At 43.3% G+C, this 18,883-nt stretch overlaps 1 protein-coding gene across 6 annotated transcripts in view; it reads right to left on the reverse strand.

Moving 5' to 3' along the window:
- FGFR2 (fibroblast growth factor receptor 2) overlaps window positions 1-18,234 on the reverse strand; it is a gene marked incomplete at both ends in the record, with an annotated part of 71,127 nt that extends 52,893 nt beyond the window's left edge. For 2 of the 6 annotated variants that reach the window (XM_079536340.1, XM_079536339.1), the window contains 3 exons: window positions 2,935-3,009; window positions 3,683-3,949; window positions 18,060-18,234. In XM_079536340.1, coding sequence (XP_079392466.1) covers window positions 2,935-3,009; window positions 3,683-3,949; window positions 18,060-18,234 — 517 coding nt within the window. The remainder of the gene's footprint in view (window positions 1-2,934; window positions 3,010-3,682; window positions 3,950-18,059) is intronic. The other 4 variants (XM_079536342.1, XM_079536344.1, XM_079536341.1 and 1 more) reach the window with 3 other exon arrangements.
- Window positions 18,235-18,883: the final 649 nt, after the last annotated feature.

An 18,883-nucleotide genomic window follows, 5' to 3' on the forward strand; every position in this document is an offset into this window, starting at 1 on the left:
CCTCCAGGAGCAGTTGTGTTTTCAGGGCAGCCTTGGAGCGCAGGATTTCCTCCTCAATCCCTTCGCCTGCATTTGAAAACCTTGGCCTCAGTAAATACATTTGTAACAGAGGCAAAGAAAAATTCTCAAAAAGCTTAAAGGAGTACTTGAACTAGTAAATAGAACAGTTCTAAAAGGCTCGCTTTGGGTTTAAATATGCAGGAATGAGGATGCCAAGGTTCAGCTTCCCTGAAAGGCACTGCAGCCATTTCCTGCCTCATCACATTATAATTAACATGCCAAGACAGCTGGACTTTATCAGAATTGTTTCATCAAAAAGCAACAACCTTTGAAGACCATGGCCTTTTGTTTCCATCACTAAAGGCATAACCAGGCCAATTTCCATTGCTTATCCTTAATGATCACAGCTGTAATTTGCATGTAAATTATCAGTTAAATGGTTTTAGATCTGCAGTGCTCAAACTCTGATTCAGGAAACACTTAAGGAGCTCCTCTTAAGGAGCAGCAACCAGCGACTGGTGGGATCCCGACTTCTGCAGGCTCTGCCCAACAGCAGGAAGGTGAGCAAGGGAGTTTGAGCATTGCACAGCACTGCCTCTCCCATGGCACTCTCAGCGTAGACTTAAACTACTCTTCAACTCCACGTTCACTTTTCAATGAGTCTTACAACTCCATTTCTTAATTTAGATGTGGCCTTTCGGGTGCAACACAAAATCTATAAGAGTAGTACAAGAGTAATGGCCAAGAATGCTGATGGGAAGGCTCACAAGGTATCAGATAGGCAAGCTTCAGTGGTTTTCAAAAGGATCAAATTGAGTCCCACTCCTAACTTTCAGGCAGCTCTGATCATGCCAAATCACAATCATCTTTCAGCAAAGTTGTATTAAACCAACTGAGTTACTATGATGCAACTTTTCATTGAAAACAGACTGTTTGCAGGAATGCTGTGCCACAATCCTTTTTCTGGCTCCCACACTTGCTGTTGAATGCTCATACAGGAGAAGGAAGGCTAGGCTGCACCCTGTGCCCACCTGCAGCTCACAAGGGGACCAGCAGCCTGTGGGTACCTTGTGAAAGGCACTCTTATGAGCCTTTGTCTGGGAAATGCTCTGCTTGGGTGCCATCTACCCAGCTGGTGTTGCCTCAGTTCCACTCTGCAGAAGTTGCATGCTCCCCACCACCTGAGAAGCCTGAAGAGTCACGCTTCAGAGGCAGCTTTCATTCTGAGCAGGGAAAGCGTGGCTGACCCCTGCTAAAGCACTCAGCCCATCCCCAGCAAGCAGAAGCTGTCAGCGCCCTTCCAACAGCTCCTGAATAAAGATGCATTCACAGTGGCTCAAAATGATGCTGGTATTACCACAGTATCAGCAGCGTTACTGGAGATACCACAGTGTAGCTAACCCCATTCAATGAAAGGTGAGGAATGGCTACCACATCAACCAGCTGCCTTGAAATCAGGTCCTTGCCTTTCTCTTGCTGCACGCGCTTCCAAAATCCATTTCTTCCCAGTTCATCTCCAAAGCTCCTAAGAACAACTGTGCTCTGAAAATCTTGCAAGCCATTTTCTGACAGGCACCAATAAAACCCTGAAGTGACAACAGATACAGGGATGTTTCCTAAAAAGAATTCCTCCCTACAAGCCCTTTTCAGGGGAATACTAACACTGCCTGGGCTTGGAGGCTTTGCCCATACAATTTCTTTTAAAAGCAATGTCTCCTATCCAAACTCACCAATTATCTCTGCCACTGCATTCTTTTGTCTGAACAGCCTACATCTGCTTAACTCCAGCCACTTCAAGCTGCACCTGTGCATCAGACTGGGGTAATGCACTAACAGATGGCAGGGACCAAGCCGGCAGCTAACTGCTTATATCACTTTAAATAGCATCTAATGTTTCACAGCTTCAGAACAGGGTAGTTGTATACAGTAGTAACTAACTAGGGTAGCTGAAATAAGGCACGTGCTCCTTCATCCCAACAAGTGCTTCAAGTATTTAGTGTCACTGCCACGTGCTAACACGTCCACGGAGCAAACGCACTGCTGGCTACTGCTTCTGCAACCAGCTGACATCTCTAATGGAGGACTTCTGTGTTTGCTGTGTTATTGACTTTCCAAAGCATGAGTAGTAGCGAAATACCAGCCACCCAATGGGCTTTTGCAGTGGTGCATGGGAACATAAGGAACCAATATGTATTTTACTTTCCTTCTTTTCTTAGCGGCTGTTCTATTTAGAGTCTATTAATAGCTGTCCAAATTCTCCAAAGGGATTGAAGTTGAACATCCAGCTAGGTTTAAGATTCTTTTAGCCTTATTTTCACCATGCGTAAGTAACACAAAATGTGGTTTTGGTGAGAGATTGCCTTATTTGTGACAAACCTTGAGGTCCTTTGCAGACAAAAAAAAAAAACAAAAAACAAAAAAAGCAACAACAAAACCAAATCCATTGCATCCAAATCCCTTCTTTCCCATGATATTTCTGCCCTGGTTAAGGACTGAGGGGTTTGCCTCAGAAAGCCTCAATTACATTTTTAAGGCTTCCACACTACCACCTTTTAACAACGTGAGTTGGATCTTTGCTTTTTCTAGATTTCAGCCCAGGTACAGAGAAACGTAAGATTCTCAAAGATTAACTAAAACAGATAAAGACCAAATTGCAATTTAAGAAGACAGGAAACTTCAGAAATGCAAGCAAGAAGGGAGACAGAAAGTACAGACCAGGAAAGCGTGTTTAAAATTATATTAGTTTATTTTATCTTTTTGCTCCAAATGACGAACCAGGAGAAACAGAAAATGGAAGAGGACAAAAGATACTATTTGATAGCACATGCAGTTAACAGTCGAGGAGCTCTGAAGGCAGGAGTGCAAGAAACTGGATGCTATTTTCCATGTGAAGCTTATCTTGCCAGGCACCTCCGGCAGCGTGCTGTTACTTACTCATCTGGTTGCTGTCATTCACAAAGTCCTCAGACCCATCATTGTCATCTTCATCATCCCCAGAAGAAAGAGCATCTGCACATTAAAAACAACCAAGGCTTTAAAAGAGAGTATTTTATAGACAAATAAACCAATATGCTACATCTTATATTATCTACCAAGAAGAGAAGTTATGTTAGTTGTGCAGAAACTATAGAAAATGCACAAATGAGTGTTCTTACAAAATCCTAACAAAACTAGCTAATAAACCTTAAACACTACAGAAGCTTCCAAAGAGACCCCGTTAACTCCAAAAATCTTTGGACTGAAAAAGCTTTGCTTCTCTTTGAGACATTCAGCTGACCAGAACTGAGTGCCTGGAGAGTGATTTGTCTCTAAACAAAGCCATGTAAAAGGATGTAGGACAGCCTTTTTTCCTCTTTGGACTGGGGGGAAAAAACCTCATATTCATTTTACTGGTTTTATCATCATCATAACAGCAACTCTGTACAATTTAAACCTGTCACGGAGGCATAAAACAGAGGGCTACTCAGCAGCTATTAGTACAGACCCCACGAAGCAGAAGTTGTATATACAAACCAATGCCATTTTAGAATCAGGACAAAGGGGAAAATACCCAAAACACCTCAACTGCAGAACTCAGCTAAACTTTCTGTGCCCAACTGGACTGTTTCAAGTTATATTATTATATATTTTTATATGACATTTTACAGCTTCTACATGCAAAACCTATGTTTAGCTCACTCACCTGTAACATTTACAATGAAGTACAGAGTATCACTGTCTAGGGTCCTAATAGCAGTGCAAGCATAGAGGCCCGAATCTCTGGGTGAAGCATCTTTAATTTGTAAGTACTCCCCAATAATCACTGTCCTATTGTCGGGCCCCAAAGGGACCCCATCCTTAGTCCAACTGATCATGACGGCGTCTTTCAATTGACAGCGCAACTCAAGTGGTTCTCCTGGAAGTGCTGAGTGTACATCTGGCTGAGAGATTTGGTATTTGGTTGGCGGCTCTGCGAAGGTTGAAGGGAAGGAGGAAAAAGAAGAAAGAAGGAAAGGAGAGAATTTCCAACACAAGTCAGTGAAGGCCCTTTTTATCCACAGAAATCACGTTCAATAAAAAGTTTCATCCAGATTAGCCCAGCAACCTGCCTTGTAAAACTGAATCACATGAAGATACAGATAAGCTGTATTTTCCAAAAAAAAAAAAAAATGACCACACAGAAAGCTCATTCCCCTTTGATAGGTCCCTTGTCATGCCCTTTATCTCAGCTGCCACAGAGTCAGAATCCACCCCACAGCCACACCATGCCAACCCCAGCGAGATGAGAACTGAACCTAAGGGCACAAGAGAGCTTGGAGGAGGCAGGAAGAGCTTGAAACAAAAACTTCAGTTCCATATCACAGCTTTTTTGTCCATAATTCAACATTTATCCGTCCTCATCTGATTTTAGATTTCAGGTTCTTTTTAAACCTGAAGAGAGCTATTTTGGAGAAAAATAGCCGAGAAAACCACAGTAAGCTAGTAAACACAAAGTTCCATACACAGCCTATACGGTGCCCTTTAGTTTTCACCTTTTCCAAAGCTTCAACATTTGCTCTCTACACTGCCAGCTCTGCTCCAAGCAACACTAACTTTTCCTTTTTTTATTTTTTCCTCTCCATTCCCTACTTTACAACCTCTCTGAGCAGAGCACAGCAGACACCTAGAAACACAAAACTTCTGAAGGCATGTTTTTCCCAGCCATTCAGAGCAAACCTGCTCATCCATCAGTTCCCTTTTGTAACAAAACATTGAGCGCATCAAACCACAGTCTTAAAAAAAAAATCCTTGCAAAATGACATCTGCCTGTAGTTACTACAGGTGCATCATTCCCATGGGGCAGCGGTATAGGGTGGAGGGACCCCTCCAAGCCACCACTACGAAGCACCCCAACAGTGCCATGCATTAGGGACTGCTTTTGTCACTGGTTTCACCTCACAGCCACAGCATCCCTCTCCCACCACCTCCTTTCCCTCGTCAAGATAAAATAGCAAATATGGGAGAAAAACGTGAACACATTTTCTGCTTGCTCCGGATGGTCACGTCTCCCAGCTGGCTGCTGCTCTCATCCTGACACGTGTCCTACACAGACACCAACTGTGCTCCCATGGGTGTGCAAATAAGCACAACACATGCTGCTTTCTGTTTGCTGGGAGCCACCCCTTTTAATATTCCCTCAGTGTCCACCCTTGCTTCTAAGAATACCATGCCCTGAAAACCACATTCCTCCCATGTGCTCATTTCTCACATTGCCTTCATCACCTTCAACAGAGAAGGCTGAAACAAGCGCCAGGTCCAAGCTAGCCATTAGGTTTATGCTTGGTCATGCTGAAGCTCTGTCAGAACCCCAGTGGGACACTTGGGCATTTCAATCTTTTGTTCTACTTGAAAGCAGTGAGCCCAGTTTGCCCTCCCGCTCATTCGGAAACCGCACAATTTCAGGGAGCTGGATGGTAGTTTGCCTGATGCAAAAAGAGACCAGATCCAAGGACGAGCCCCTGCAAAGCCAGCAAAGCTCTTCCCATCTCTTCCCCTAAGGCAAGTGTGTTTTTCAGACAGCAGAAGTGGCACACGTCACAGCAGGGCAGTGGCTGGGAGAACCATTTTAGCAAAACCTGAGCGAGACCGTTTATGGGCACTATAACATTTCACAGATTTAGATCTTATAACTGGGTCTCTGCATTTCCCAGAGTGCAAAACTCCATCTCGAAGCCTACAACAAGCTACAACTCAGCTTCACATTTTACAAACTCAGTCTTGCTGATGCAGCCAGGAATCCATGGGTCTGCAGTGCAGGTGTTTCACTGAGCACAGCACTGTGCTGCTCAAAATCTCATTTCCAGAAGAAGCATGGGCTGTTGCTGCACATACATCTGTAATAAATACATTTGAGTATACAGGAGAATATTTGTAATACAGAATCCAGTGTCAAAATAAGCTTAAAAAAAAAAAATAGCTGACACTGGCTTGCTAATTTACTTTGACGTTTACAAGACGTCTTTGTATGCACTCCACCTGCAAAGTACATTTCTTTTACAGAGTTTACACTGCGCTGAAAACATACCCAGAGTCTTTTAAAAGGTCTTTGTTAAAGCCACCGTGGGTGAGGACAGCTCAGCCCTCCCCCAAGTGCCTGTGAGGCTGTGCTGAGCAGCACTGGGACACTTGCAGGATGCTCACACAGGTTGCAAATATAATCATTTTCTACTTCTCATCCTTGTTTTCTAAAGTGACTATCTCCAATTTAGTTCAACTCTTCCAACACAAATCCAAACTCAAATACAGTTTTAAAAGTAAAGCTAACAGCAAAACATAAAAATAATACAAAAAAAAAAAAAAAAGAGGAGGTATTAAGGAATTAGAGTTTAGTAAATGCTATCTTGCTGCATGTCTCTCTCATCAGAGTATCAGAGAAGATCCATCACCAAGCGTTGTCATGAAGTAATGAAGTCATGTTTGGAAATAGTGAGCTCTTTCAGGTGAGCCTTTGTGTTGCCAAACTAGAATGTAGCAGCACTTAAGACTGTCACTTTTTATAATGTTTGCCTATAAACTTTTCCAGTGTGGGTTTGAAATGGTGCCCAAATGCAAACAGAGAACAGGTGGGATTCAGAGGCATTATTAGCCTGTCCAATAGCTTCACAATGAAAATCGACGGGTTCAAACTGTTAACAAATTCCCAGCAGTGCATAAACAGCCGTACCCTGCAAAGTCAACTCCCCCAGGACACTGCACCCCTTCAGAAGCCATTTGTACACTGCTCTAAGATATAGGGACACATTTGCACACTGTATAACAATCACAGCAACGCAGCCCCTGAGGATTACACGAGGATTATTTCCCCACTTGCACATCTTTGCAGCGTACCAAAGAAATGAGCCATGCTCAGCCTTCACTCACACCCATCCTCTGGTGTTTGGGGCAGCGTCCTCTGCAGATCTCCCAAACATAAAGATCCTAAGCAAAAAGAACCAGCTATGTCTCAGGCAGGAGGAAGGAGGAGATGGCCCAGCAGAGCACAAGCTGCCAAGCAAGGCTCGATGACCTGGCATCACATCTGATGACTCGATAATGCGTTTATGCTCCTCCTGCCTAAAACTGTATCCCTGAGCCATCCCCATAAGCTGCTAGTCATCACCCGACACTTCATTTGGTGAGAATTGCACAGCCCAGGATTCCTCTCTTAGGGACTTCACCTGCAAATCCTATAATTGTGGCATCAGATCCCACTGCAAAGGTGCTTTAACACCTGACTGTCACCCTTAAAAAACAAACAAACAAAAGGCATGTGTAACATTTCTGTTGACATTCTAAAGCACTGGAGGACAAGGCAAGGAACACTGCTTCTGCTATTGTTTACTCCCAGCTACATCCTTATTTGTAATAGTGCTGCAATCAACGTAAGCATATTGAAACTTTATAGGTGGAGCCACTGAACAGCACCCCATGGAAAACTAAGTCCCTGATAAATAAACACATGATGGGAACTTTTTGTTCACCTGCTCACACGTGGTCACAGCATGGTTAACGCAACCCAGCCATCAAATGGAGTAAATACTGTTTGTATGAAAGCTGCGACCACAATGGAGGACTGAGAACATTCTGAAAGCCCCATTAAATATTATTATGAGGTGCAGAATTATATTCCAAGTCACATTTCTATTCAAGACTGGTCACTGAAACGAGAGATTTATACTTCCTTAGATTTTAAATAATTATTAATTGTCTCCATTTATTAAAACGTTAACAAAGAGCTGCTTATCTTAAAGCTCAAGGCATTTAGTTACTTAGTTACAGAGCCAAATAATTAAACAATCAGCTAATAGCTAACCCCAGCAAAGATTCTCACACAACTCTCCATAACACAAAAGCCTCAGATCCCATCAAGCCACTTTCGCTTCAAAAGGCTTTAGTAAATAACTAAACACTCACTACAGCATGCCCAGAAGGGTCAACAGACCTGACCTGTCACAAATCCAAGAGGTTCATTGCAAAATTGAATGTCCCCATGGGAGATGCCAGGCTGGCAAACACTCCTCCCGCTGCTTCTCCTGCCCTGCTGTTTTTCTGAGAATTGCAGAAGATCCAAAACCACTCTGGGTGAGCTTCATGGAATGGAAACACTGAACTAAACTATGCCTGAAGCAGAATAGCCACAGACCCCAGGGACTGAGACAAACACCAAAACTTCCTGTTTCTCTGCAGGAGATCGCCTAGGGAGCTAACGAAAGCCCAGGCATCAACCAGCTTTGCAACCTTCTCATCTCCCTGGTACAAGCCTACAGTACAAGGTGCCAGCCTAATGTTAAGAGCAGCTCCATGTCTTCTTCTCATAGGATGATGGACAGCAAACTCAGCTTACAAAAGCAATGGCCACTGGTTCAAAAATGCAGAGTGGCTCCTGGCAGCTGTGACTAACTGCTGTTAGCCAACAGGGAACCAAAGTCACCAAGGCTGAGCACGTCTCCTTACACAAAGGATGACAACACAGTGTTTGCAATTCATCCATCTGTTTCTCCGAAGTCACTGGATTCCCTGCTGTCCTATTTGTGCCGTGCTTATGCCAGCTAGCTGCCAGCTATGCCAGGCTCTGCCTTGGCCAGGAAATCAGGAAGTCTCTGTGCTCTGATAAAATACTTTCCTTTCAGAGCTACTCATCTTCCTTTCATAATTTTAAAACATGAAAACACCCCTTGTCATTATGAACAGCACTCTAAAGAGCGCAAATCATTTTTTCTCCCCTTTACTGTTTAAAAATAGTAATTGTTCAAATCTTATAGAAACCATAAAGGCCTTATAGAAACCTTCACCAAACCCACACAACAAGCAGGGGATACATGTGACAGCTACAAACATTAAAAAGTGGCAGAGCCTAAGTCTTCCCTTCTTGCTTTAAAACAAGCTCCTGGGACGTTCTATTTGAAAACACAGCAACTTCCAAAAACATCATGCAGCAGACTCCAAAATAAACTGAGGTGTTTCTCCTGGCATCTTCTTTAACCCTATTATCTCTGCTCTATAAGGATCGAGTCATCTGATGGTTGCATGGGAGATAAAACCAGGCAAAAGGTGGGTTGAGGTGAAGATGTGAAGTACAGAAAGAATCCTTTTGCTCTGGAAGTGAAGACTTGCAAAATGAAGCAAGTATTGCCACGTTACACATGCAGGGTACCCCAGCAAGCGTAGAGCTTCCAGCCACCCTGGTCTGCTCTGAGCCCACAGCACTGTGCCAATATCCTACTGAGGGTTGCATATACCAAGATAATTAAGAAAAATGAAATAAAAGAATTGGCTCCAATTGAAATACTTGCCAATGTCATCACTGCTAAGGGAAAATATTACGTGGCCCTAACTTGTTTTCCTAAGCTTTGAAGACTTAGAAAAATAAATAATTCTGGTGATCAGCAGAGTTCCATCACTTGCAGATCGCTGGGCCAAGAGCAAAGATGCACCAAAAAGTTATCAACAGCTGAATACATCTATCTGCTATGCATCGTGTTCTGTAGCATGCCAGCAGTTTCAGAACTGCAGCACCCCAGGGGTGATCGAACCACAAGGGCCTGAGTCAGGCCCAGCTGGGCTGAGCTGCGGGGGCAAACTGGACCTCAGCCCCATTCTCCTGTGGTGCCCAAGGTTCTTGAGCCCAGCTGTCATGGCTGCAAAGCAGTCATACTGACACCTCACACCCCATACCCGTGTTTAAAGCAAGCAGACTGCTCCTCAGAAGCAGAAAGAAAAAAATCTGTACGTGTCCAGGCTTTGTACAGAGATTAAGATTCCTATAACTTGTAGCCTGCTTGCTCCTACCTGTCTTTATGGCTGTGATCGTTGAGTTACGGCTGCACAACCACATAACACACATCAAAAATGCCAACTATCACATGCTCATGGGCTTGGCTGTGTGCTTCATGTTTCTGGAAGCCAAGCCAGGGAAGACATGGAGCATGCCAAGTTCAAAGTAAACAGCAGAGAGACCAGCAAGGCCACCTCCTGCTGCTGGGAACGGCCCTGTGATTTCTTCCTGTTTGTCCCAGTTCTTCACGGTCTGCTCCTTACAGGATGAAGGCTTCTTTATACAATAGCCAGCGTAAGACATGGTTCCAGACAAGGGACAGACTAGGAGGCAGTAAAACATCAGCATGTCTTCTGCACAAAGACTTGATAACAAGGGAGAGAGAAATTACCCCCAAGCTTGAATCGCCACACCAAAAACCCTAAAATGATTACAGTGCCTTTCAATATGTCACTGATGTGATGAGAAGCTACAGGTCGCCTCCAGGATTTGAACCTTTGGTTCCATGCATCAAATTTCACTTCAAGACAAAAACTCCATTAGATGCACAAAGCAACAGAGTTCTGGTCCCTAAGCTAACTGAGAGTACTGGGAAATACAATATGAATGTAACATATCTGTAACGCAATCTCAAAAATAATTAACTAATGAAGAGTCATTACAGAAGAATCTTCTCATGTAATCTATTATACAGTACAAAGGGGAAGGAAACGTATCACCTTTTTCCAGAATCTCAAATGAAGAACGGTAAAAAAAAAAAAAAAAAAGAAATTTCTATATCATTAAGGTAAAATTCAGGAAGAGGCTGGGATCATTTGCTCGGTGTTTTTACTTTCAGCAACAGCAGGATGTGAAATCTTCCTGACCATATTCTACATACAACCAAGTAGCAAAGCAATTTAACGAACTTCATTGTCCAGCTTAGTGCTAGAGTTTGCTTGGGAAAAGCTCTGTTTATTACAGACAGCCTAGGCAAAAGGTATGAGCATATATATTTAGTTGAATAGGGTTTTACTGTTTTCCATATTTTCTTGCATCCATTCCCATCTACAGCTTTTCTCCAGGTCCCTTATTTGCATTGCAAGAGCAGCATAAAAACAAAACAGAACACGGCATAAATCCAGACAATAAAAACACAACCCTACTTCTTTTCCAGGTTTGCCAAAGGCTGTGCTTGGGACTATTACTATTCAACATGTAAAAGTAGTAAATTACAACCGAGAGGTTAAAAATTGCACAATTTCACCTTCGAGCACTAGTTCTGGAGGCTGAGAACATCTATTCAGATTGCCTATAAGCAAGTCGGCAGTTGTTTCTTTTGTACATGGTCCCATTTTTACTTGACTATACAAATCCTCTTTAATTTCAGCAGCTCGTCTGGAAGTCTCATCTTGCTTATTCCCCACTCTGCCTCTGAAATTCATCTTCCCCACTTCCTAAGGTGGGATTTGGAAGAAAGAAAAAAAAAAAAGAAAAAAAGAAAAAAAAAAAGACTTTTAACTGATTGTAGTATTTAATCAGCAGGTAGTGGAGCTCTGCAGTGTGAGGACCACATACCTGGCAGCAAGGAGGAGCACTGAGCAAGCCCCAGAGTTAAAGCCAGGCTGGAGGGCTGCCCTTCCAGGCGTCCCACAAAGGGTTATTCTGAACTTGCAGACACCAGGGTCACTCGTTATTGTAGCAGCCACTCCTGGGCACTATGCCATACTAATGGAAGATAGTTCGAATGTTTCTGAATTGTTAGTAGAAGGGCTATTAGCAAGCAGCCACGCACGGCAGATTTATTACAATGCCTCCGTGCTAATCCCGCCCGGCTGAAATACCTGTGCTCCCCGGCTGAGTAAACAACATCAGCTGAATCTGGGTACTTCAACACCATAGGATCTAAGCACAGCTATTTTTTTGTGATTAAACAATGCTCAACACAACCAAGCTCAGAAACTGCTCAACATTTAAACTTTTTTTTTTTTTCTTTAATTATTAAAAACAGCTGGGTGGCCTAAAGCAGCCTTCACAATTATAAATGTTGCTTTTCTTGAAACAAATTAAACATTGCAACACAGACACTGAGCAGGGCACTTTGCAAACTGGCAGAGCTGGTTGGATGCCCGGCTGTCCCGTCCTGCCAGCTGCTCACCTCAGCCCAGGCCATCCTAAAGAATATAGTGAACCTTATGTAGTTATAGTTTCCTTTATATACCACATCATTTTATTACGTGCGAGAACTGAGTCGTAGCACGGTGTTCTGATCCACTTCTCTTCCACCCAACCATGATTTAACCTCCTACAGACACATCCTGCATAGCACAGACTGCTACAGCACGCCTGGCCGCAGCATCCAGCCCCGAATCCCATTCAAAGTTGGCCACAATTTAGACAAGCCCCCCGGGAGAAAGTCCGAGGTGATAACTCCGATGTCACAGAACCCTGTTCCAAACAAAACTCAGGAAAACTAAGAGGGAGAGAAAACAGTGGGGAAAAAAAGAAACACCACAGTTTTCTCCTCCTCAACCAATATCTCATCCTCTCCCTTTCCTCCTCACCAGTCCCCCAGCACACGACACTGCCTACCCCACTGAACTTTCCAAAACGAAGGCTGTTTTCCCCTTGTACAAACTGACTTTCCTTTCCTCTCAGCTTGTGAGGCGAGGCAGCTCGAAATCAGTCAATGTCCCAAACTGATGAGCCAGTTCTTTTGTGGGGGAGGAAAAGCAATAATTACACAGAACTTGCAATGGCATGTGAGGAAGGGAATTAAAGTAGGTCACATCTCCGAGCTCCTCAGCTTCTCTGAGGTTCACCAAATGCTTTCAGTACAGTAATTTTAAAAATACAATTAAAATAAAAATAGCATGGCAGCCGAAGGAAGCTGCACAGTAGAATTCTGCCAGCACCGAGCTTGCCCTTCTGTCCCTCTCCTTGACATGGATAATGTCATGTGAGGGGCAACAAGCAGTGCAAGGACAAACTGAAATCCATGGGGCACATCTCTGTGCTAGGTGCTGGATGCTCTGATGCTCTAAAACAGGAAGCCAGCGCTCTGTGTTCCTACGAAACGGGTTCATCTTACAAAGACACCTTTCACAATAGCTAAGAGATGAGACAGGACACACTGAAGATGAGCATTACTCACTAAGTTTACCCCACAGGCTCTGTGCTGAGCACTGCCCTGCTCCCCACAGCCATCCCAAGCACAAATTACCACACTCTGACCAAAAAACACTCATATCTGACCAGGTCTGGGCAAAAAACAGGGAATAAGGTCACACTGCTGCAACACGTCTCATCTTTTCAGACTTGCTTGGGGTTTCTGGCAAATTTTCAGCACAGGTTTTGCATTTAGCTGCACTGAAATAAGCTCTCTCTTTTAGTTAAGCCAGGTGTGCTACTGCAAGTAGACAAGATGCAACTTGCCTAAGTGAATGATGGTTCTCTTGAAAAAATATGGATTTGTATCACTAAAGAGTGCTGCTTCCAAAAGGGAAAGTCTCTGCTCTCACTGTAAAGCTTCAATCATAAGGGCTCACAAAACGCTTCACAGATTAAAATCTGACAGTTAAGGGTTGCTGTGTGTTCTTCATTTCCACATTTCCATCTCTACCTAAATTCGATATTCACACTAAGAAAAAAAAAAAGGTCTTTGAACTTATTTCCTAAAAGGCAAGCAATCATTCGTGCTGAAGCTGGATATAGCCATACACTCATTAAGGGCTATGCGACAGTTGTTATTGCAACACCACAATAGTCCATCATCTCATGCATACACAACCTTGCATAACCAGGGCTGTCAGCATTTCCATTGTAAACGCTGCTCTCAAAGGCTTGCAACTTGCCTGTAAAAAGTTACGATAGCCTGAAATTCACTGCACATCCTCTGCCAAGGAACAACTATTTCAAAATTAAAAACTGTGTTGCCATTGGAGTCAGTCAAAAGAGGGGAAAAAAAAAAAAGAAAAAAAAAAAAAAGCTCAGCATGTTTGAAAACCTTCTGGCTCCAAAAAAACACTGAAGGAATCAAATTCCAGAAAATTAGCCCTCCCCCCTACGAAAACACGCACCAAAAAAATATGATTTTTAAATTGGCAGTTTAGTTTGAAATATCCAATTATTTGTGCTGCTCTGCAAAACAGTTGCCATGCTGACCCATTACCAGTTTGCAATGCCTACCAACACCAAACATAAACAGCAGCCATGCCTGCAGTCCATCTGCCTGCAGCTCCAGGCTGTGGTGCTGCTGATGGAGAGTGGGTTTTCAGAGCAGAATGGATGCATTAAAACCAATTAAATCTGATTACCTGTCCGATTCCCCAAAATCTCAGCTAGCAATTCCTGCCCTGGGCCAAAACTTATGGAATTGGATCTCTAAAAGGACATCCAATCCACCTGAATCCGTAGGGATGGCACATTCCTCTGTAATGGTGTGCAGTAATTGCCCTCGGATTTAACTAATCAGTTTGAAGTGTTAATCTCAACTTACAGGCACCCATCTTCTGAAAATTGCAACATTGCAAGGCAATTCTGGTTGGATGCTTTTGCTTTATTTTCCCTACCTGACCCAGAGGTGCATCCAGGCCTTAGAGCCCACAGCATAGAGAGCCAGGTGCACCAAGAGTGCACACTGCTCCGGGTGACAGCAGACATCCCATTGCCATGCAGCCTTCCTTCCATCTGCTGCATGGTCATAGAATCATCTTAGAATGGTTCCTGAGACACCTTGCAGGACCCCATGACCTCATCAGGTGGGGCACAACGCTTAATGAAGCAACCCCCATCAGCTCACCACGCTGTGACCACCTGCAACATTACCCTTCAAGCCTGCAGATAAAGCAGTGTGCTTACAAAAAGCTCCATACTCCTCTGGGTACCACATTGAACGTGTTTGTATGTTGTTCAGTGCCCATGAACTGAGATAGAGCTCAGGTGACAAATCTTTGGTCACTCTGGAGTCCACAGAAAGCCTCGCTCACCACAGCTCCTAGCAGATACCCAAACAAGCATTCAGGGCCATTTTAAACTATGATGTTTTTGTGGGACACAGAATTAGGCTCTCCCTTGTGGAAAGCTTAAATTGGTCCTTTGAAATTTGACCTAAATCAAAAGAACTGAAACATGTTGTTATTGCACCAGGCGAAGGCTCCGAGCGGGCACTCCAAGGCTAGCATCACTGCATGGGGAAGAGGCTAAATTAGCTGCCCAGCAGAACGATAACACACAGCCTGGGCAAGGAAAGGTCAAGGGAGAGCTTGCTATTTATCAAATTTACGTCTAAACTAATTATTCAGTTCACAAAGTAACCCTTCAAGCCATGTGTGCGGTCAAAGCCCTTTTGTAACGTTGGCTGTCAAAGGCCTTCACGGGCTGGGTACACAGAAAGAGAATGGCTCCTTTATGCATGCTGGGGCAGACTCATTTCTAAATATTTAGAAGCAGAAAGTCTTTGTGCTCCCCGGGATAAAAAAACATATCTGTAAACACTTGATACAAGGCAGAAATCGATTGCTGACAGTCTCCAAACCAGCTCCTACGGGTCATGCTTCTGCTTACACCACCTCAGCCTTGTTCTTGCCATCACAGAATAAGAAAGGAAGCACTGCAACCAATGATAAAGAGACCCAGGACCCAGTCCTTAGTGGGTATCCATGATAACAATATTGACACTATAGTTTACTATGGCTCAAGATACCCTCTTCAGCATGAGCATCTTTTCGTGTCCCAGAGTAACAGCAAACAGGCACAGATCAGATCCAGAGCCTGATGCTGTATGAAAGCAGCTCAGAGAAGGGTGCTACCAAAGGGATCAGATATACTGCAGGTAACAAAGCAAAGCACCTCAGTGCACGTGTACACACAGCCATGCAGATGAATCCCCCGAGAGATGAATACTGCTTGTGCTAAAGCACGTATTTAACTACAGACCCTGAAGAAAGTGGTTGCAATGTCCTTAAAGTTGTGTTTACTGTATTTCAACCAGGGGTTATTTATTACAGCCAAAAGAACAAAAGCCACAATCTCAATTCCTGTGAACATTGCATGCAGCTTCTTGAATATTCTGAGTCACTAAGACAATAAAGAACAACAATACAAGCACTTAGCACCAAAAAAAAGACAAAATCCAGGGCATGTCCATGAAGGAAGACTAAGGAATAGATCAAAGTATGTCACAAAAGGTCACAGCCCTGGCGACCTTCTCAGCTGGTCCAAAATGTCACTGCTCTAACGACTGCTCAGTCAGCAACCCAACCAAAAGCATATGTTTTTGGAGCACCTGACTGCCTCAAATTAGCTGTGACCAAAATGTTTGGCATTCACTAAATTAAAAAAATAATAACAATAAAAGTCAGCTTTGTCTTTGAAGAGATTTTTTTAAAAGAGCGTTTTGTTCTCCTTTCAGCACGGAGAGCTTGTGGGTGGCAGCAGTGGAACCAATGAAGGTGATTCAGTAAAGAGAGGGTATTTTTTTTTTTTAGAGAAGGGTTTAACAAAGTATATAAAAGAGGTTTTATTTCCCAAATCTCAGATATAAATCCCACACAATTGCCTGTATTCTACAGCATAAAAGCTCTTATTATACCATTAATATTATACCATTAACTGAGAAGCTCCATTTCCCCCTTTCTGGTAATGATTCAAGTTCTTACGTCTAAGATTATCTCATGTAAGTTAACACTCCGGCCCAGGGAAGAAGTTTTCAGTAGTTTTTAGCAATTTACACTTTGATTCTCACCCGCTGGGTATTCCTCATGGAAAAAACATTTTTTAAAAGAAAACTGTTAAGGCACAAGTCAAAAGTGTTAACCCTTCTCCCTGCATGATTCATGCAGTCACATTCTTCCCCATTTACCCCTAAAACTAGTGGACTTCCCTATAAACAGCTCATCTGAAATCAGGATTATCCCTATTTTGTCTCTCCTCTGAAAAGCCAAAAAAGGCACCAGATGTGCAATTAACAAATCATACAGTAAGTGCTGATGAGAGTTGAGCTTTCTCAAATTCTCATGTTACCTTCAAAAGGGGAGGGGATGACCAAAGAGGCTTTGCTATCAACAGTCCCTGTCCGTGACAGATGACAATATTGCTACACTGCATTAATTTTTTTTTTCAGGAATGCTTGCTAGGGAGGAGGGCTCATCGTCTCTAAATAATTTTTCCCCTGCCATCAATAAAAATGTACTTGGAAGAGATTCTAGAAATGCGTTAGCTGGTGACGTCTATTTTTAGAGGCAGTGGATAGAAACAAATACGTTTTGCATGAAAGTGGATTAAATAAAAACAAGGCTGTATCCCTGGACATGGGTAGCAGGACACGGATAGGCCAAATTCCCCCCGGAAAGCTTGCCTGACGAAATATGGTTTATGGGTTATTACATTGTTTTGACAGTTAATAGAAGTGCAATCAGCCCTCCAAATGACAAATAAAACTCTAAGAAGGAAGCCTTGCTTTTCTCCAGGGTGTTCAGTGGGCAGAAACGATCCTATGCTCTCATAAGATCACAATACAATCGGCTCAGGGCAAGAAGAAAAGCAGCCCTTCCTTAGCTCCATAAAGAAAAACACTTTGGGAAGTTTGAGGGTGGGATAACCTACAAGAACATACCAACAGGTGCAGGCTCAAGGCAAGAGATTTTATCGGAACGTCTCTTTCAATGCAAAGGTTTCAATTAGTTTTTGCTTTCACAGCAATAATCTCTCCTTGCTATTCAGATCTCCTCATGTGCACTTCCATACCCTGCGATCCAGACAGCGTACTGATTGTTCTCGGACATTAACAACAATAGGGAAATTTATAGCAACCAGCCACACACACCAATAGGGCTGTGACACCTGCCTTTGCAGAGCGCCCTGCAAAGCTAAACAATCAGGGCGCGTGATTAAAAACAACTGGCGTTTCTTTTTCCTCCCAGCTTTCCAGGTAGCTCAAATCACAGTGACGTACAGCTACCCAGCAGTGTCCTTTCTTGAGCAATACATAACAGGTACATAAGCGCAGCAGGTTTCCTTAAAGACCCATTCCTGAAAGCTTTCAGCTGTACACTGTGATTATACAACGCGATGACAGTCCCAAGTGAAATCATTGACACCACTGCTTGCACAAGATTAAATAAACGCATGCTTGCATGAACGCAGTCTGCGTGTGAATAGGGAAAGTTGGAAAACATAACTCTTGAGGGCAAATCTGTTACTTGCCTTCTATTTACCAACGCACATAAAGCTGTTGACTTCAATTTCAGATGTTGACGTATTTAAACTTAACGCCTTTTGCAGAATTAAGTACTCTAGAATGATTTACCTTCGGGTTCCAAAGTGGCATCTTCAACAACTAAGTTAAATGACGGTCGAGCCAGGGAAAGTCCAGCCATGGTGACCACCACCAGGCAGATAAGGCAACCCAAATCCCAGCTGACCATCTTTTTAGAGTAAGTTCCTGGTCCGTTTCCATATCTCCATGTGGACTTTAATCCCATCTGAGCACCTCTACAGGAGCATGGACAGAACACAGTGCCTTCGGCCAGGGCAATCCCTCCTCACCGGGAACGGCAGCGGCTGCAGGGAGAGAGATTAAATGCTGTCAGCAAAACCATCCTGCATGCAAACCGAAAAACCCCACAAAGCCCCAAACAGAGCTGAGGAGAAGAGGGAAGGAGGAGGAGGAGGATGGGAAAAATACTTTTCCAGCTTCAAGTATATGTGAAAAGTGAGTGACTTTTCATTTTCTGTTAGCAGTTTCCATCATCACCCGAGGTGTAACCAAGTCCTCCTTGTTTTCACAAAATCACTTCTCAGCACGTATTTAGAGAGCTATTTTACTGACAGAAAAAATATACAGTTTAAAACAAATAATAAAGGCGCACACATGTACAGACACATAACCTGTAATGCTGCAAAATTACCACAATTACACAAATTATATTCTTGTTATTGTTTGAAGGTTTATGTAAGTTTTCTCATTCCCTCACCGAGGCAGCTCTGCAGGCAGCTGAACTTTCAATAATTCAGTAGTTTTCCACTATAATAACAGTTGAAAAACACTCCGTAGGCTCAGACAGCCCATAAAACCTCACTTTGCCTCAACAATTCCAGCTCTCCTATAGGTGTACTCTCTTCCACCTCAGT

Source organism: Tetrao urogallus, assembly GCF_951394365.1.
Source record: "Tetrao urogallus genome assembly, chromosome: 5".
NCBI classification, from domain to species: domain Eukaryota; kingdom Metazoa; phylum Chordata; class Aves; order Galliformes; family Phasianidae; genus Tetrao; species Tetrao urogallus.